Source organism: Vidua macroura, chromosome 3 (assembly GCF_024509145.1).
Source record: "Vidua macroura isolate BioBank_ID:100142 chromosome 3, ASM2450914v1, whole genome shotgun sequence".
NCBI lineage: Eukaryota > Metazoa > Chordata > Aves > Passeriformes > Viduidae > Vidua > Vidua macroura.
In genome coordinates, this window is record NC_071573.1 from 81,051,915 (window position 1) to 81,071,826 (window position 19,912).

The window sequence follows — 19,912 nt, forward strand, 5'->3', positions numbered from 1 at the left end:
TTGAAAGCAAATATGACTCACAGAACTGTAGGGGCCCACAGTTGCTGGAATTTGAGTGGCATGACAGGCACAGCAGGGTTTGATGACTGCATGTGGACAAGCACCAAAGTACTTGTTTCCCTTCTCTTCTCACAGTCATTTGTGTTCCCTACCCACCTGTAAAGAGGTGCAGATCTAAGCCAAAAATTAGCAATGACAGCAGGGTATGAGGTGCAAACAGAGAGGACATGTTCTGCTTCCATGAGGGTTGATTCAAACAGTTACCCTTTATAGTGCAGAAGCCACTAAAACTAAAACTGTTCATCAGAGTGTGAGGGGGTGGAAGGTTATTACAGAGTGATACAGGAAGGAAAATATTGGTTTAGGTTTTGGCTCAACTTTCCGCTTTAAGTGATTGCGATAGTAAGATGTGGAGGTCATAGAAGAATTGGTGGCTCTTTTGGTATGGTCACCACTTCCAGAACTGTGTGGCACCTTTGCAGCCAATTCCTTATTGCTAAGGGATTTTCTGGAATGCCTGTTGTTAACTGTTTTTATTACCTCATCTGTATGTCTCATCTGTTAGTGGTTTTGAGAACAAGAATACTCCAAGCAGAGAAATAGTGCATAATTTTCTTGTCTCTCAAGGGTACCCAGCTACTGGATTTGATTAGACTTTTTTGAGAACATAGACCTCAAAATTCACAAGTCTTATGAGGTACTGCTAGTTGTGTGCAGCACTGAAGTCTCAGGTTTTACCTGGATATCAGGTGTTACATGTGCAATGCAGAAGAATGCTGCTTAGAAATTTTTCTGCTATGATGCCATAATCTCAGAGGCCCAGAGTTAGACTGCCTGCATTTTTTCCATTTTAATTAAACAGCCACGATATCTGGCTCAGAGAATTAATATGGATAATGTGTCCAGTATAGGATGATTATTTTCTACAGGGACCCTCTTAATATAACTCACAGGGAGTTTTGGTCTTTGTCTATGAAGGTAATGGATAAGAAAACAGAGAAAAATAAAATGCAGATGAGAAAATGGAATGTTATATACGGTAAAATAAAGAAACAGACAAGCTTAATGACATCCAAGAAACACATATAACCAAGCTCCAGGATTCCAGAGTGATAATCTCATTAGTTTCATATTATTGTGCAACTGTCAACTGCTGGACCCTTATGGAGTCACAGAAATTTATGTCAGAAACTGAAGCAGGTTAGAAATTTAAATGAATTAGAAATTAACTCTAGTTTTTTATTTGAACTCTCAGTTATGATTTGCAGTACTGGACTTGCCAAATTTTCTTTTACACAGTTGCCTGTCATTATGCCGCTGAAGAAGTCCAGGTTTTTCCATCAAACCTGAAGATGTATTTATTTTCAGCAAGGATTACCATTCCTGCCAGTGGAATCCCCATAGATTTGGCTAATTGTAATATGGCTGTAAATATGTGTTTTCCATGGAAATGAGATTAGTCACAGGAATTTTTGTCCTTTTTTTTTTTTTTAATACTGGTAGCTTTGCTTAACGTGGTTGACAAACACATGTATGGTTTAAAGAAAAACTCAATTAATGTATTTACACTGAACTACTCACTATATGTATGTATCGCTTTTCTGGATGAAGCATGAATTGACAGCTTGACTGTCATGGATTTGTGCTGTTAGCAAATAAGGAAAGCCTCCTTTAGCTCACAGGACATGTGCTGCTGAGATCTTGCCCTCTTGCAAATGTCTGTGAGCTTGAATCTAGTCTTTATATAGTTTTTATAGATATATTTTCATTGCTTTGTGGGTTTTTTTTAATTTTTTTTTTTTTTGCTTTTGTTGTAAGAAAGTAATTGTAAATGCCATACTGGTGACTGGTATGCAAAGAATCCAGAGACAGTACTACTAAAAATGCATATAAAGACTGGGTGATATTTACAAGAGTATGTAGTGACAGGACAAGGGGGAACGGTTTCAGACTGAAAATATGATTAGGTTAGATACTGGGAAGAAATTCCTTACTCTGAGGGTGGTGAGGCACTGGAACAGATCACCCTTCTGTTGAGATGTCTGCAGAGGGTGAAGGCCTTTTCCACTGATCTTCTATTCATAACTTAGAACTGTGTAAATACTATTAGTAGTATGATTATGCCTTCTAAATAATCTGTATGAATGTAAACATAACGAATATAACAGAAACATGTTGAGAGTTGCATGATTCACATTATACTTGCATTCAAAATCTGACCACAAATGTTGCTAGTATTTTAATGTATAATTTTGAAACTTTTTTAACATAATGCATAATTTCTTATTTTTCTAGATATGGAATGAACTGCCTCATTCAGTTTGAGGATTTTGCTAATGCCAATGCATTCCGCCTCCTGAATAAGTACCGTAACAAGTATTGCACTTTCAATGATGACATTCAAGGTAACAAACTTTTTCTTTTCACTGTTGTTCCCACAAGCCAGAAAAATAAGTCTTAATTTCCAGAGGGGAAAAAATCTATCAACTTTATTGTGTTATTTTTAGATGTATATGTCACATTTTGCCTTGGGTTTCCTCAGCATGGATTTTTGGTGAGCTGCATTTGCTCTTAACCTTTCACTTCTCATTTACACCTCATACTTTATTTAGATGTTCACTCTTCGGGTTTGGATTTTTTTTAATAGCTTAGTATGTGAATGGCTTTCCCCATATAAATTACTGACTTCTTTGAGCAAATGTCAAAGCTCAAACCTGGACTATACTTCCTTGGTTTTTTGTCACTTCAGTGACCACTGCTCCACTGTTCCTCCATGCAACTGGATTGATAAATGTCAAACTGTATTTCAGTTCTTAAGCTAACAACTCAAGTTAAATATTCACGCAATTTTCCTCATAGTCTCACTTAGTTTTAGACGGAAATGATCCCCTTGACTGTCTTTTTCCCATCTGAATCATTTGTGGCAGCTGGAAAAAGGAAAATATCTAGGGTGGGAAATGTCAACAAGGGGGATTCCCCAGTGCTCAATTTAAACAGGCATCTTGTCCCTCCCTCCCGAGAAGACAGACAAGTAGGGCTGAAATGGTGTATGCTACTACTTGGGTTGCCTTATATCTGGTCAGGAAGAGAGCACTGGAAAATAACTTTCTCTAGGGCAGTAAGTGTATAACTTCCTCTAGGGCACTGGCTCCCATCCTTGAGAGGAGTCTGGAGTCAGATGAGCTGCTAGAGAGAGGAACCCAGAGAGTGCCCTCAGTATCCAGCTGCCTCTTATCCCTCATGTTTCCTTGGGTATATGAGGGTCTCAGCAGTGATGGGTCAAAAATGGAAGTTAACCTGTCTTTATTTCTCATGGCTTTCAGTGACACTTTAAACCAACTATTAGGAGCTGGAGTTTTCCAAAAGTCCTTACTGAGTCATATTTGGGACCTAGGTAATATTTCAGTGACTCAGTGCATGGCAGTGGATTCAAATAGCCCTTGTCTTTCTCAAGTTAGGGACTTGACTATCCACATGAACCGTGTTCCTGTTATAAGCCTGGCTGAATTCTGCTTCTGCATCTGAAACAGATTATGGAGAACAACCTCCCAGATGGGAAATAAACTAATTACAAAATGTCATGTCCATTTGTAAGAAGGATGGTGCTTCCTACCCTGAAGGGTTTGAGTGTAGCCATGGCTACAGCACTTCATTATAGCAGCCAAACTGCATCTGGACGTTTCCCTGGTTGTTTGAGGCCCAGTTCCCACAGGGAATTCCCTTTCCTTGCAGGATGAAGGTCCTTAATCCAAATCAGAAAGAGCCTCAAGTAGAATGTGGTTTCAGAGAAATGGGAGTTTTTCAGCAAAAGTGTACCAACTGTGGGTGAACTTACTTGATGAGGCCTTTTGTGTGTTTGCATTTTCAAACCACTTCATTCTCTCTCCTGCACCTTGGAAGGAGGTGTCTTGACGTTCAGAAGTGTTGGAAGGTATCCCTTTGGCTTTTGTCTCAGCTGCTGTAGCAGCCTTCCTTAGATGTGCAGCCATGTGCAGTCTTTTAATTTATTCATTTTCTGCAATCTAATTTGTGCTTATGGGGCCTTTGATATTTTCACAAACAATACCTGTGACTTTTGGGTGATCTCCATCATTAATATTTGTGTAGCTTCCAAGAGGTGAAAGTGGATGCATTTATTTCTGGTCTCTGTCATTTGTCATCATATCCTCATAGTTACCTTCAGTAACTTTTTTTTTCCATAGCATGTCATCTTCTCCTGTAATGTGGAAGTAGAATAACAGCCCATTGATCTTTCATCACTCTTCCTCTTCCAGCTTTATAAACCCTAAGGATCTTTCACCTAGCAACTATAATGAGAATGGATGGTGCTAACTTCTTTATCAATCCGTTGAGATTTTCAGATTATAAATAGCACAACTTTTTCCAGGCTACTTGAAAGAGTGGCTTCTCTGTATGCAAGTTGTATTTTCCACAGCAAAAGCTGACAAGTAGTGCCAGGCCAATAAAAGCAGAGAAACATAACACTGCATCTAATTTGCCATCATCTTCTGAAGATAGTGCTTACATGGTATTTTAAACACAGTTTCTCCTAGTACTAATATTTTTCAAGAGAAAGCTACTTTAAGATCAAAAGAAATGTTTAATATCTTTCATAGAAAGGCTTGAGGATTTCTTTCTCTATATAAGATATTCAGAGAAAGGATCCCTATATAGCTTAGTGATGCAATGAGGACCTTTCAGTATCTCAAGTCTAAAAAATACCCTAATATATGATCCTGATTTCTGACAGACACTAAAATAGATAAGAAAACTTGGCAAGCTGCATATACCTATCAGCAAGTACTGACTTGGACATGCAGTTGCCCTCTCTTAGCTCACAGCTATTTACAGGTCAGCCTGCCCCTAACTGACGATTGCAGAACATTTGGAAAAAGTCTGCCAAAACACTGATCAGAGAAAACCACTAAAGATTGACCATTAAGGATCACCTATAGACATATTTAAGAATTTCTGGAAACAGTCTCAATCCCTGCTACAGGACGGTCACATCCTTTATTCTGGAGAAAGCTTTTTGACTTTTTCTACATTACCTCTCTGTACACAAGGAATTGAGAACAAAGGTGAACAGGATTCTGACCAAATGGTATAAATTTGTATTGGAATAATGAAATTATTCATACTTTAGCATTTTAGAAAGCATCTTTGGTTTTGGACAGGTGATTAATTTCTTCCCTCTGAAATTATAATAATTTCTCCATATTTGTATTTTCAAAATATCTTTTTACAAACACAATAGCAATGTTTCCTTAGGGAGAAAATATTCACTTTTTCCCTTGGATTCCATCTGTTTTTTTTTTCTAACCACAAATCAGCTTGATGCTTTTTTTTCCTCTCTCTCTGAAATACTGAGACAGATTATTGGAAATTAAAATCAGAGAAAGCCTTTAGTTTAAAACAAATACTTTTATCTGGTTTTAACTATTAGAGAAACTTTTCCAAAACTGAGTGGGGTTTGATCATAATTTCCCATATGGGAGAAATATGAATTAATTTTGTAATGTCAAACTTCACAACATTTAGAAATTCCTGAATTAGGTCAGATTGCTAGCTTTGCTCATCTCCAATATATTTAGGAAAGGGTGGAATTTTCTAAAAGATATGATATGTGATGGTTTTTTTTCTTTCCAACCCCTGCCTGGGAATGGACCCATGGGGCCTGTGTTGCCAAACAAAGCTGTTTCTCAGGGTGAGAGATGTTCTCTGTGTGACCGCCCTCGAAGGAAGCAGGCTTGGGATTCACAGTTTAAAAATTTCCTTAAAGAAATGAACCAGTTCCCTTGCCTGCTGCAGGGAGGTTGAACAAGTCTCCTAAGATCTGCTAAAACCAAAGTCCTAGGTACAAGGCAGTGCTGAAAGCCTGCTTGTGGGTGGGCTTGGCTTGGGGCACACCTTCCTGCCCCTGTCAAAGCCAGGGTGCCCTTTCCACACCCATTTTGACTTTGGTGAGGCTGTTGAAGGAGTTTTTGCTGCTTGGGTACAGTCAGTTTGCATGTCTTAAGAGACGTGCATTTCTCCTGTGGTGCACATGGTGCATGCACCACGTGGTTGCTGGTTGCAGTCATTGCTGACATGGGTACCTTTCATATAGTGCATAAATGTCTCTGACCTTGCTGCCTCTGTGTTGGTCGATTATTTCAATTATTAGAATTGTTTTGATCTTTTTTCCCTTCTGTACTTAAAAATTGTCTCAATTGACAATGACAAACTTCTGTAGTATAAGACAGTCTACATAAAATAAGTGTTCCTCTGCTCTGTAATACTGGAGTTACAGTTCTTGTAACTTCACTGTGCCCGCAATTGCAGTGCTTTCCCCCACAATGGATACAGGGCCTGTGTTTTATGCCAATATAAATATTTACACGGAGAGATTGCGGTGGATTGGAATTAACTTCAGTATCCACCATGACCTTAGATGTCATTCGTTTTGAACAGCTGTGTTGTTTGATTGCATCAACATTTTATGAAAAGAAAGAGACATAAAGTAAAAAATGTAGACCACATGTAACTTAATATAATTATTTCATTTTACATTTTATTTAAAATATATGTTGAGTGTTCAGCAGACTGCCATTTGAATAACTAGGAAAATTATACCTGGAAGTTATGTTGTGACCAATTCAATGTTAAATCAGTGCCATTCTCAGAAATTGGAATTTCTGTGTTACAAACATTGTCCTTTTTAAGATTCTATTATTTTAACATTAATATAAAAATTTATACATTTGGTACCTGTAAATTTCAGTTCTTGAAATCAAATTATAGAGAAGATTTTTGATTTGCTGTGATGGGCATGGGCTTCCAATTCTTTCTCTGACCAAAATTTTGAAAAATGCAGAGTGGAATGACATATAATAGCTCAGGTATTTATATCTCAAATTCTGATAAGATATGCAAACTGTAGAAAACTTCTTTCATAGACATGTGCTTTACTTTCAGAGACATTGGATTTCAAGTGAAACATGCTGAGATTTAAAAAACGAAATAATTTTAAAATAAAATAATTTTTTAAAATCCTATTAAGACATATGCTGTAGGGTTATGTGAAGTGTATTTTTCTTTCAGTATATTCAGGATATCACCTCTTTGTTACTCAGTGGTAAATTTACATTGAAATCAGTATGTTTTCAAGTAAATACCCTACTGCAGCTTTTGTGTAATTTTCCATGTGGATACACAAGCACGTGTATGTACAAGTATTCCTCTGTTTCTTTTTTTGCTCATTATGGGTTTAAAAAAGAAATCCATTCTTCCCATGTTCAGGGCAGCCAGCTCCAGGTGGCCCTGCTTGCTTGAGCAGGGAGTCACACTAAATGCCCTCCCAGCCAGCCTCAGCCATCCTGTGCTGCTGGGACTCTGTATCCTTTTCCAAATATGCCAAATGGTTGGTGTTTTAGACAGGCTACATCTCCCCTTGCCTACAGCCTTTCCCCTCTTTTCACTGCCTGCTGCAGAGCAGGGCAGTGTGCACACACAGCTTTGAGAAGCTCGTTCATGGCAAGAAAAAGGAGCTCCCATCTCTTAAAAGAGGGGCCACAGCTGTAGCATTTGCCTCACTAGCAACTGAGATCCCACCTTTTTCATAGGATCTTTATTCCCCTTTTCCCCTGTAAGTGTAGGAGTTGGGAATGGATTTTTTTTCCCCGGCACTCTGTGAAGTGCAATTTGGGTGGCTGGCAATGTTAACATGTGATTTCTATTATGCTGTGTATTGAGAAATATGAATTTTACCACTTCCTAATCTTTTAGTCCAGAATGAATAGCTCAGATTTTTGGATATGCTGCAAAAAGTTCTCCCCTCTTATGGTTTGCTAGCTTTTTAAAATGAGATAGGTAAAATTACATAAAGGAACTGCTAACATTTGATTACAAGTTTTATTTTTCGAAACTTTAAATAATGGACAAAGGCTTCAGTGCAATAAGCCCTTTCTCACTAATTTAAATTAAATTACATCCAATATAAATTGAGTTCTCATTCCCAGCATTCTGGGGCTTTTTCCCTCTTTTTTTTTTTTTTTTTTTTTTTTTTGTTCAGTTATATCTGCTGAAAAAGTACTCTGTGCTTCCAAGCATTTATAGTGTGTCAACCCCAAAAGGCTGTGGATTTCCTTTCATTCATGCTCAGTTGTGCAGTTTACTGTAACAAGGCTAAAGAATCTTGCACAGAAAACAGAGACTTGGTATAGAATAGTGTACCTTGATATTTCACATCTATTGTGTTTATATAAGACATGACTTACCTTCCTAGAAAACTATAATGAAATGTTTGCTGTTGCAGCAGTTGACACCCCTTTAAAGGAAATACCCTTTGTTAAATTTGCTTTGATTAATCTTCTAGAAATCTGTGGAGAATAGAATGGGCTTTCAAAATCATACCCTTGAAAAATGTCTATCTTATCCTGCACACAAGGGATTTAATCTGTGCCAATTCACCCCTTCCTACAGTGATGACAGTCAGAAAAGTGACAAAATTCTGTTTGTGCCTTGTGATGTCTGCAAAAAGTGGTTTGCATCTGCCTTGGCAGATGGATGTGAATTGCATTTTGCTTCATTTCAAAAACTGGAGCCAGTGTTCAGGGTGAAATTTAAGGTCATGGCGTTAGTCAGAGCAGTTCCGGTTAAACAGATCTGCTATTCAGGCTGCCGGTGCCCCCCTTCAGTGGCAAGGAGTAAGGGAAGCTGCTGACGAGGAGTGATGACAGCTGCTGCCAGCAGCAGTGATAGTGGGTTCAGTAATCTAATAAAATGGGTTACTATTTCTTTCAGAGTCAAAAGGCTGAACAAAATTGGTGTGGAATACTTCTAAACACCCTTTTTAGAACAATTCTGTACAAATGGTGATTTGAGAGAAATGTCGTATTTAAGCCTTTATCTATTGCTATTATAACCTTGTTCTGAATCACCCTCATAATCAACATACAGGTAACAGCAGCTCACATCCTATGCAAATATTCAATGCAAAATGTTATTGATATTCAGTGCAGGATTTTATTTATCTTTCATATATCTTCTATTTTTCCTTAAAGCAGAAGATCATGTAGTGACAAAGTTTGTAAAAATATCCCAACTGGTAATACTTAATGACAGTCCATTTTTCTGGCTAACAAGCTTAGCAACACTGCACCAGCCATGGAGATAAGTGGTATCCCAGCATTCCCATTCATTATAAATCTCTGGTGTTTCATTTTGACTCTGTCACCACAAAGCAGCTTGAAGAGCAACTTTCACAGCTCTCTGAGAACTCCTGTGTTGGGGACAGGGTGCTGTGGTGGCCACAACTTCAAGGAAAACAAGGATCTTATAGTGCTCTAGCTCAGCTTTTCTTTTCAGGAGACCAGATTGATGGTCCTAGAAATAAGCTGTGTTATGTAGGCTCCCTCCTCCTCCTCCCCTGCAAGCACAGCTGTGTAAAATAAATTTGGAGAAAGAATTTGGCATCCAACGAGACCATGGGGTTTTTTTCTTGCTAGTTATGAGGATTGTTTGGTAGAGTACCAAGGGAAACTGAGAGCACACTCTGACTTCTCTTTTTTTTTTGCCATTTTTGGGCTTTGCCAGCTTGGCACTTGCCAGAGGAAGACTTAATTTCATCTGGGAAAGAAACAAGCTAGTTCTTGGAGGCTGTGGGGTGGAAGTGTCTCAGCCTGATGGTTATTGTTCCCAAAGCCATGCCTCAGAGGAACCATTTTTAAGATTTTTTATTTAGAAATCAGGGACAGAACAAGTCATAAAAATGACTAAAGAAGTAAAAAATGCCAAATTTGTATGGTCTAATCATTAAGTGGGCTGAGAACAAGGTGTCCTGTATTTCTGATGATTGAAGTGAAAAGTCATAATCAAAAGCACGCAACAAATATAATTCTGAAGACACATGTTTTTTAACTGTTTAAGTGGATTTACTTCCAAAAGTGACTTTCTAATTTTAAAATGTGTTCTTAAATTTTATTAAGCATTACCTTTTATTTTTGAAAAAGTAACCATTCTTGAAACTCAGATGATCCTACCTACAAACCACAGATTCAAACCCAGCCTTCAACACTCAAATGATGCCATTGAATAAAAGGTTTACCCAGTACCAGGCTTCTTACTACTTCTGTTCTTTTAGGTCCTGTAGTTTTAGCTACATATATTTGAAAATCAGTGGTCTGTGTGCCTGCAGTATGAATGCCTGTTTTGAGCATCTCATAAAGTTTAATGTGGGGATTACTGCTATCTCATCGTTAAAATTCACCTTGTTTCTGAGAAAATAGACTTGTGAATAGCAAATTTAGAGGAGCTGCATATTGAGGGCAACTGTTCAATACACAGATTCTGGGCCAAGCGCTTTTGTCAGGCTGGTCATACCCATTTCACCCTTTTTATGAAGGAAAAATGAGAATTCTCCCCTCAACTGTGTGGTTTTTAGGCAATTGCAGTTAGGACAGTGGTGATCAGGAGCAGACTTGTAGGAGCCAGCAAATCTCCTTCTTGCAAGTTCTTGCAGGCTTCTCAAAATAATTCATGGCCTCATCTTTGATTTCCTTGAGTCAGTCAGTGACAGCTGCTGCCCAGAGAAGGAAGAATTCGATTATTATTTCTGGAACTGGACATTGCAGGGCCTGTGTTCATCTCCCTGTGGTCCAGCTCTCTGAATCAGATAGCCATTATGAATCTTCAAAGACTGTTGAAACCCATGTTTTGACTTTCAGTACCTAATTGTTAGTGTCTGGACAGGTTTTTCAGTCCTAGAGAAATCAGTGCTGTCTGCAATTGGTTCTTCAGAATCTCCTCTAAAATCACAACTTGGCTGAAGGTTTTATCTACCTCACTACTGCATTCCTGTCTATGGGATGTCTTATTGGGATCCAAGTTCCTTGCAGGAATAGAGTCTGTATTTTTTTTTTTTTATGGGCTCACCTTATGCTTTAGTGATGATAATAATTTGTGAAAAATATAAGGTTTTTGCATGAAGTCACAAACACATGAAAGAAAGTCTTCCCCTTCCAGTAGGCTTTGTTGGGGAGAAGGAGTCACCTTCAGTCTTTGGGTCGGAAAAGCCAGATATGAGGACCTGGTGACTAAATACAACTTTCTTGAGTGCAACAGAGTGCAACTGAAAGCTTGACTCAGCAGTACTGACAATTCACCTACAGTGCAGTGTATCAATTTGGGTGCAGCAGTTCAAGTTAAGAAAACTTAACTTTCTGAAAGAGTGAGAGAATTGGTATTGTTCCAGATAAGGAAATCTGATTAACACCATTAGTCTTCAAATTAATAAATTACTTTTTGCAAAATAGGCTTTCCAGTAGTGGATAAGAGACAGAAAAGGAATAGAAGAGGAAGAAAAGAAACGGTTAGGTTTGAAATTTTCAACCTAAAGTACAGTTAAGCACTGGAATAGCTTGCTCAGGAGATATAAGAGTATTTGAAAGAAGACCTTAAGGACAAGTTAGACAAAGATATGTCAGCAATCACAGAGGTTGGATTTACTCTGCCACTGTGAACAAGTTTGAGTTAGATGTCTGCTTGAATTCTTTTTTCTTTTCTCTACTTTTTATTAATAGCTGTTTCTCACAATAAGGACCAAAATTTCTCCATTCAAAGACAGACAGGTGTCTTGTTTTCTGGGGTTCTGATTTGGAGAAGAAAGACCTTCCCGGGCTAATCATAAAACTAAATGTTAGCCTTTTTCTCTGTGTGGCATGACTCAAAGATAGATTTAAAAGGTACCTCCAATGTTTTAGAAGATACTAAACTGGAACTCCTGTCACAGTGGGCTGAAGTCTTAAATAAGCTGGCCTTATTCTTTCAGCGAGTTTAGCTTCTCTCTAAACGTTCAGTTTGATATTCTACTCCGACAACCTCCCCATGAGAAATGAAGTTTTATTTTAGCCTTGTATTTTACTGTACTTGAGGTATATCTTTTTGAGGAATGAAACTAGTAACTTCATTTTCAGTATCTGGATTTCTTCAAAATACTTCTCTCTGGACTCTCACATCCTTTGTTCTAAAAAAGGTCATAACTAGAATATTTTACAAGAGTTTGAATGGTCTAGCCATTATACCCATCTATAGAATCAATCTATTTAATTTAATGTTACTCTGATGATATTCTCACATTTAACTTTTGTGAGAATGAAGTAGAGCAAATTCTAACTCCACTCAACTATTTGTTACTACCCTCAGTACTTGTATCTTTTAGGCAAAAGATGCTGTGGTATCACTTAAAATGTAAAGTTTTGTAATTGTTTCAAGAATAACCGGATATATTCTTTTTTTTTTTTTTTTTTTTTTTTTTTTTTTTTTCATTTCAGGAACTGCATCTGTTGCTGTTGCAGGTCTTCTTGCAGCTCTGCGCATCACCAAGAACAAATTGTCAGATCACACAGTGTTGTTCCAGGGAGCTGGAGAGGTAGGTATTTTTATACATGGGGCAAATTGTACTATGATGACTTTTACTAATATTTACTTGAGTTACATGTGTCCAATAAACAAGATTAAATGGGTAGAATGATTACTAACACCTGCTGAAAGTTGTTTTTCAGTGCAAATGTAAATTTACAGAAAAGGCTCTGATCATCTGATGAAGCCTCGTATTTTTCATAAGACATTTTTTGGAGATCTGCTCTATTTTTAGAACTTCAAGTTTTTGTTCTTCCGCTCTAAATTATTGACCTGCTCTTGATATAACCAAGCAAACCACTTTTTGAGAGACGAGGAAGTACAGTGGAGAAAGTAAATATAACATATTTACCCGAGTCAGTGTTATTTAGCAAGAAGTACCCCTTTGAATTTTTTCTTTTGTCATTGAATATAGTTTTTCAGTATTCTGCACATTAAGGTCACCCATTTCTGAAGATCTTTATGCACACTATTTTTTATAGTAATTTTTCAGTATTAATTTCTAACCTGCTGACACATAAGTGCAGGCTATACTTACCTACATTGTGGCTTGTCATCTCTTGTATGAAGCCTACAACCCCATGCTATCTTCTTTAATTTCATTAAATACTTGGTGATATATCTGCAGTTTTCAAAATGGCTTGGATCCATGTCACCACCTTACTGTGTCAAGACTATCCATCTCTCTGGAGTTCCTTCCCCTGGTTTTGTTCCACTTTCAACAAGCAGATGAATTAATGGTCTAATGTTTATTTTTTTTGTCAATAGTTTTAGTGTGGCTGTTGCTGCAAAGAGGTAATGGTAGCTATCACCCCTGCTGCAGGAGCTGTTTTTTAATAAAACTACTTATTTCTTAACAAAAAAAGGAAAATCTTACTTGGTTCTCAGTGAAAATCAGTGATAAAGAATAAGAAACAGAACCAAGCCCAAAAAATACATGTATGGGTCTGTAATCAGAAATATTGAGCAGTTTGTTGGCTTGTTTTGTTGCCTGGTTTTCAATCTGTACCTGTATGGCATTTAATCTATTGGATAAAATATTATAAAATCCAGTAAGAATGAAAAACGTTTCAGCAAAAGATTGATATGTGAGTTTTTCTTTCCTCTGCTTTGACTGGGAGCACAGCCAAGTCTAGAATTACAAAACATATGAATAGTAAGTAAAAGGAGGCTTACCTTTCTGATGGACATCTTAGAAAGAGATAAGAGCAAAAGCCCTTGTGTTTTACTTTCTGGCAGGCAGACTGTTATTTCCTTTAGTTTAAATTACAAAAATTTCAAAGAACAAAAAATATTTCATGTATTCTGAGATGAATATCATAGACTGATGGAATGGTTTGGATTGGAAGGGATCTTAAAGATCATCTAGTTTGACCCCTGCTGTCATGGGCAGGGAACATTCTACTAGACCAGGTTGCTGAGAGCCCCATCCAACCTGGCACGCTTCCAGGGCTGGAACTATCATTATGTGGAATAAATGTTAGTTCTAGCATTTTCTACTTTCCAGCCTCAACATTTATTTTGCTGTCCACACTCTTAAGAGCCATCTGAAGATTTATCTATACTACGATTTATCTATATAATTTAAGATTTATCTATGCTCTTCTTCTGTGTTATGGTTTCTAATGACCAAATGGTAGTTACAGTTTATTAGGTTTATTTTATGAAAAAATAATGATTCTGTTTTATTGTTTATTAAAATTAGAAAACTTATCTAAAATGTGAGCAGGGGATTTCTTTCATTTCTTGTTTTGTACTCTACTTTTCTTCTTTTTCCTTCAGGCTGCATTGGGGATAGCAAACCTCATTCTTATGGCTATGGAAAAAGAAGGGCTATCCAAAGATGCAGCTACCAAAAGAATTTGGTTGGTTGACTCGAAGGGATTAGTCGTAAAGGTAATACAATTTTGTCATTACTTTAAATATCGCGATACTGCTTGCATTCTGTAGATAAAGACAAGAATATATTCTTTGTGAAGGTAACTGCAACAGTATCTCTCTTGGCATAGCGAGTTGTTTTTCTTTTCTAAAGTTTATTAAATTAATGACAGACTGCCATGTTACTTGGCGGGGGGGGATGATTACACTTGGAGTTCCTGTTCTGTTTCTATTAGGGATGAGCACATAATGAAGAAAATTTTTCAGCAGTTCATTAAAAAATGTGTAAGAAAAGAAATGTTCCACTTCGGGGTTTAATATTTCCCATCTAAATGCGACTATTACTTGTTAGCACAGTCTTGGACAAAGATGTATAGGCACATTACTAGGATAGCAGGCAAGTCATCCTTCTGCAAGAGCTGAGATGCATTGCAACAAAAAGCTTCTCTGCCCAGTGATACAGCTCATGTTGCAGATGTTGTGGTCTGCAGTGCTATCAACACTGGTCAGAATTTGAAGCTGCTGAGAGACTTCATCAGTCACCCTTACCTCATTCCTTCCATGTGCCAAAATAAAGAAACATATGAATTCCATGTGCCAGAATAAAGAAACTGGTGTGTTTTAAAAGGTGGTTATGTATTTAATAGTTTGTGAGCTACTTAAAGGAAATAGAGGAGAGACCAACTGCCTTTGCTTTTTCACCTTGCTGGTTGGTTTGCAGTATTTGTGGTCATCCTTGTTAGTACCACACTTCACAGTGTTATTTGGCTGTCTGACATTAAAGGTCTTTTGTGGTTCACACAACTATGCATCAGGAGGATGCATTCTGCAGGCAGTGTCTGCTGGCTTATTGAACAGTATCATAGCACCTTTCCCTCATACTGTTAAAGGGAAAATAGTACAATCATGGACATACAGATGGGCAAATATTACTAAGGTCATCTTGGTCATCCCTTGCCAGAAGGCACAAAAGTAGCCTGATCAGGTACAGAAGAATGCAGATATCTGGGACACAGATTTTTCTTTTCCTCTGGTGCTTTTTTTGTTTGTTTAATGCGTATTTTTAGTCCTTTTGGTTTTCATCTAATAATTTTGAAGTGATTTTATGTCCAAACATAAATGACTAAAGGCCTGTGTATTGTCTGTGGCTGCAGAAACCTTGAGGTTGCCTAAGAGTCATCGGATTGCACCATTTCTTTCACCAGAAAAACTGGGCATATCAAATTATACAATTGAACTAAAGTCACCTCCTGGCGATTAAGGAAACAAACTAACAGGGGCAGAAGTGTAGGAACTTCACAGCCCTGGAGCAGTAAAAGAGGTCTCTGCTGCATGTCCGTCCAGCCGTGGTGGTTAACCAGCCTTTCTCCTTTCTTGTTGCTCCCTGGTTACTTGTCCCCATCTCTTCACACCTCTCACTGCTAATTTGCCAGTCAGCTGAGAATCCAGGTTGTTGCTCTTGGTAAGCAGAGACTCATTCCTTTCATAGGTTCTTACATTTTTAGTGACTCGGTGACTGCATTCTTTCCTCACCACCTTTGAGCTTCTGCGCTCTCAAGCGGTGCCAAAACCAATCAGCGTCTCACATAGCCTCGATGTTCCTTTCCTCTGCTTATTCTTCTTGGTGGAGCTTTAATTTGGGTTTTGTCCAAAAAGCAGTCCACTGAATTTCATGTCCTGCCTGGAGTATATTTGTGAACTACTTGTGATCGCCAGACATAACAGCTGTCTGAGGTAGATTAGGGCTGAATTTGTGGCCAGATGTTGATGCAAGCAGCGGGAACCGACGGTGCATATTTCAGGTCATTGCTTGTGTTCCTGGAAGACCTGGCAGCACCAGTTTTCCCATCTGGCTGTCCTGAGGGGCTGGAGAATGGGGTGGGTGCTTGCTGCTGTGTTGTGTTTGAGGGACATCTGTCAGAGCAAGGCCTGGGCTGACATAAGGAAATGTGTCCTTGGTCTAGGGCTCTGAAGGTCTTCTCTTGGCTTTCTTCTGCAGCAAAATGTTCCCCCACTGAAAAGTTAAAAAAAAAAACAACCCAGGTCAAAATACCCTCCCTCCAAAAAAAAGGAAATGCAGTGTAAGCCTCAAGAGGCTTGAGATTTAACTGCTGGGAAGTTATATATACAGTGAGTAAATAATTAAACTATTCCTGGTTCCTTTTTCTGGCCTGATAAAGAATGCTGTGATTTAGGTCCACTTAGGAAATTATTTTGGCTTTAGCTGATTGCAGAAAAATGCTGCAAGGCTTGAAGAACTTTCCAAACTTGTAGAAATGAGGTAAGAGAAGTAAAATGAGGAAGATTTTTGAGAACAAAATCAGAAAAACTCTATTTTTACAAACCCTTTCATTATCGCAAAGGTAAGAATTACCAAAATCAGAGCATAGATCACCAGTTAATCAAAATTTTTAATTTTTTTTAATCAAATCAAAACCTGCTTAATCAAAAGAATTTTATGTGAAGCAGGGAGACCTTTTCAGTACTAGAAATATTCTGATCAGTTGCTTTAGCAGTATGAGAAATAACAGAATTGCTGAAGACTCAGCAGTTACTTTGTCCAACTAAACTAATTTTTACATCATTTACATTCTATGCTGGCCTCTGATCATTAATTTTGCAATGTGTTATTATAGATTTAAATATTGTTTCTCCTTTCATCTACTTTCTGTAGCATTTCAACCAGTTCTAAGAAAAATAACCTGGTAACTGTTGTTGACCTCGCTGCAGTTTCCACCTTTTTCTTCTTCCCCCACCCTCAAAAGCTGCCACGAAGTCACTTATCAGGCTTTTGTTGCTGAATTTTTCCTTTGTGGCTTTTTAATTTTAGTTTAAGTGCAGCTGTGTTTTCATTCTCCTGTTAATTTTATTTTCCCCCTGTGGGAACCATCTGTTTTCATTAAACCAAGCCTGATGACCAACTTTTCTGCTATGTTGTGGTAAAAGAGCTGGTGATGGAGCTGTGTTTGTTATACTGTCCATAGTTGTGTTCTGTAATTCCATCTAGGGAATTTACAATGTTGTAGATACCAGTTTGGGGTTGTTGTTTGGTCTTCTAAAGTTTGTTCAGAATGCTTTCACCTTTTGAAACTGTTTTCCAAAGGTGGGTGAGGAAGTTTTGCCCATCATAATATCATTAGAATTTTGCCACTTAAAACTGTGTGACTTTTTGAAACTTACTGTCTTAGGTATCCCAGTGCATTCAAATGGAAATTTGAATGCTTAATTAAGAGACACTATAAAGTTGGTTTTGCACTCTTGTGTACTTGAAGATTATACATAATCAGTTGGGATTCATCTTTAGTTCTTAATTTCTGAATTATCACACAATCACAGTCTGTCTGATGTGTGGTATTGGTGGGTAATGTCTTCCACATTCCATTCCCCTTTGCTCAGTGTTCCCATATTTTTTATCTGTTAATCCCACAGATTACCTAAGTGTGTGACACGTGGTGAACACATTTTGTGTCTTCTTTAAAGCTGCCATAGTGTCATGTTTAGCTGTATTAGTAGCCAAGTCTTAGTCCATGAACTTTAAAGACAGTAAATTCTTTTGTGTCAACTAGTTGAGAAGAGGCAGAATGGGAGAATGTTGGGATATTCATAAGATTCACCATTGTCTGAGCATTTCAGTAATGTGCTGCAAAGGCTTTTACTGCTTTTTGTTTTGTTTTGTTTTCTAAGGCAATACCAAGAACAGGGTAGGGTGATAGGCAAGAGAGTTCTTGGAACTTCCTAGGAATATGATACAGTTTATAAGGCATTTTTAATATTTAAATGGACTTAGTAGAAACTTCTCCCACCCTCTGCCAAGGATGGCTGCTCCTGTGCTGAGGATGGACAGGGAATGTTCCTGTGCTGCCAAACATGCTTCTCTTGCAGTGAAGTTTTTCTATAATTTGCAAGGCAGCATTACATTTTTGTACACCACATAATCTCTAGTGCACAAAAGTTGTTCCTTTGCAGAGGGATGAATGTCATCCTTAATTTTAAAGAGTAAGTCACCATGAAGAAATGTTTCTTTTTACACTTTTGCACTCTATTCTTTCTAGTTCAGCACAGTAATACTTGTGTCTAGTCCAGTGATTTGTATTTTAAATATCCCTTAGATGTGTGATCTTAAACCCTGTAGGACAAGCACAAGAATATTCACTGAGGTCTGATGGTTGAAGGCCTCAGAATATTGATCTTCTAGTATCAGAGGAAGACTGAAATAGATCCCAAAAAATTAACAATTTCTGTGGTCCTGATTAATCATAATGGAGGTAACCAGGTAAACCTGTAGATAGTCACATAAAAGGATTTCATTTTTCATCCTTTTTCCCCCATTTCATTATCCCTGGCAATTTTATTTGCAAAAGATTCTCACAACCAATTAACTGGCTTTGGATATGACCCTGATTAAAGTTCATGGTTTGGTCAAAGCTGGGTACATACATGGTTCAGTCTTTGCTTAGAGAATGATGGAAGAGAAAGGGGGACATTTGGAATGATACCAGAATTTCAGTGACAGACTCATACAACAAGTGAAAGAATTTTCAGAGGTCACAATGAATTATCATAATATCAAACTGAATCCCATCCAGACTGTCTGTTACTGTTTAAAAAAAAAAATATCAATAATAATTCTTTTAAAAAGTTTCAATTTCATACTAGATGAATTTGATAATGTTTTTAACTTTTATATACCACTGTCTGCCAGTTCTGCTGACTTTTAATTATTTCTAGCTTTCTTTTTCTCAACAGTCAATTATTCTGACACTTCTGTTTTTGATCTGTTCTTTTATGGCTGACTGCAACTGGCTGGGACTCTTCCAGCCAAAAAAAATGATTTACATTTTAGCAAAGATGCAATGCCTTGAGTGTCTCCAAGGTGCCACAATCACTCAAAGCAGTTTCTGCCTTATTTTACTCATGTGCCATCCCAGCAAAGCAATCCTTGTTTGCTTCATCAGTTTTTCTGATGCCTGGGGAATTAATCTGTGCACTTAAATCTCTCATTTGTCATTTTCTATATCAAGTACAAGTTTTGCAAAAAGGAAACATTAATTTCTCTCCGAATGCTCGTGGCATTACTCATGCTCAGTGAGTAATGTATGAAAACAAGTGAGGACAAGGCAAAAGGGTGATTGGTGGGGTGTTTCTCTAAAAGAGACACCACCAAAACCCATTGCCTTTGCTGGCATGTAACACTTTGACACTGTGTGCATTAGATGTACTGATGAGATGGGGACCTAATTTGGGTGGTTTTTTATTTATTTTGCTCATGCTCTGTTACTGAAATTAATTATTGATTTGCTCAATTTTCTGCTGTTCTATAGATTTGTGATTTACTCTGGTTCTCAGATCTTACCTTCTTGAAATCATTATCTTTATAAATTTTGTCCTGCCTGTTAACCTTGTTAACCTATTAACCATGTGTGCTTATTTACATTGAAAGGGTACTTTATAAATTTTACAGGACTAAAACAGCCCTACTTTTCTAACAATGAGTTCTAAAGTCAACACCAGAATTGTATTTCTTACTGTAATTGTACATTTTACTGCCAACTATTATGACATTGTCTCCTCAAAATCTTGTGTCTTTTTCACACAATTGGCACAACTTTTTCACACAACTGTTTATTAGTTGTGT

At 37.6% G+C, this 19,912-nt stretch overlaps 1 protein-coding gene across 2 annotated transcripts in view; it reads left to right on the forward strand.

Moving 5' to 3' along the window:
- ME1 (malic enzyme 1) overlaps window positions 1–19,912 on the forward strand; it is a 152,863-nt gene that overhangs the window by 114,184 nt on the left and 18,767 nt on the right. For both annotated transcript variants that reach the window (XM_053973257.1, XM_053973258.1), the window contains exons 7-9: window positions 2,296–2,405; window positions 12,312–12,409; window positions 14,182–14,295. In XM_053973257.1, the coding sequence (XP_053829232.1) occupies window positions 2,296–2,405; window positions 12,312–12,409; window positions 14,182–14,295 (322 nt within the window). The remainder of the gene's footprint in view (window positions 1–2,295; window positions 2,406–12,311; window positions 12,410–14,181; window positions 14,296–19,912) is intronic.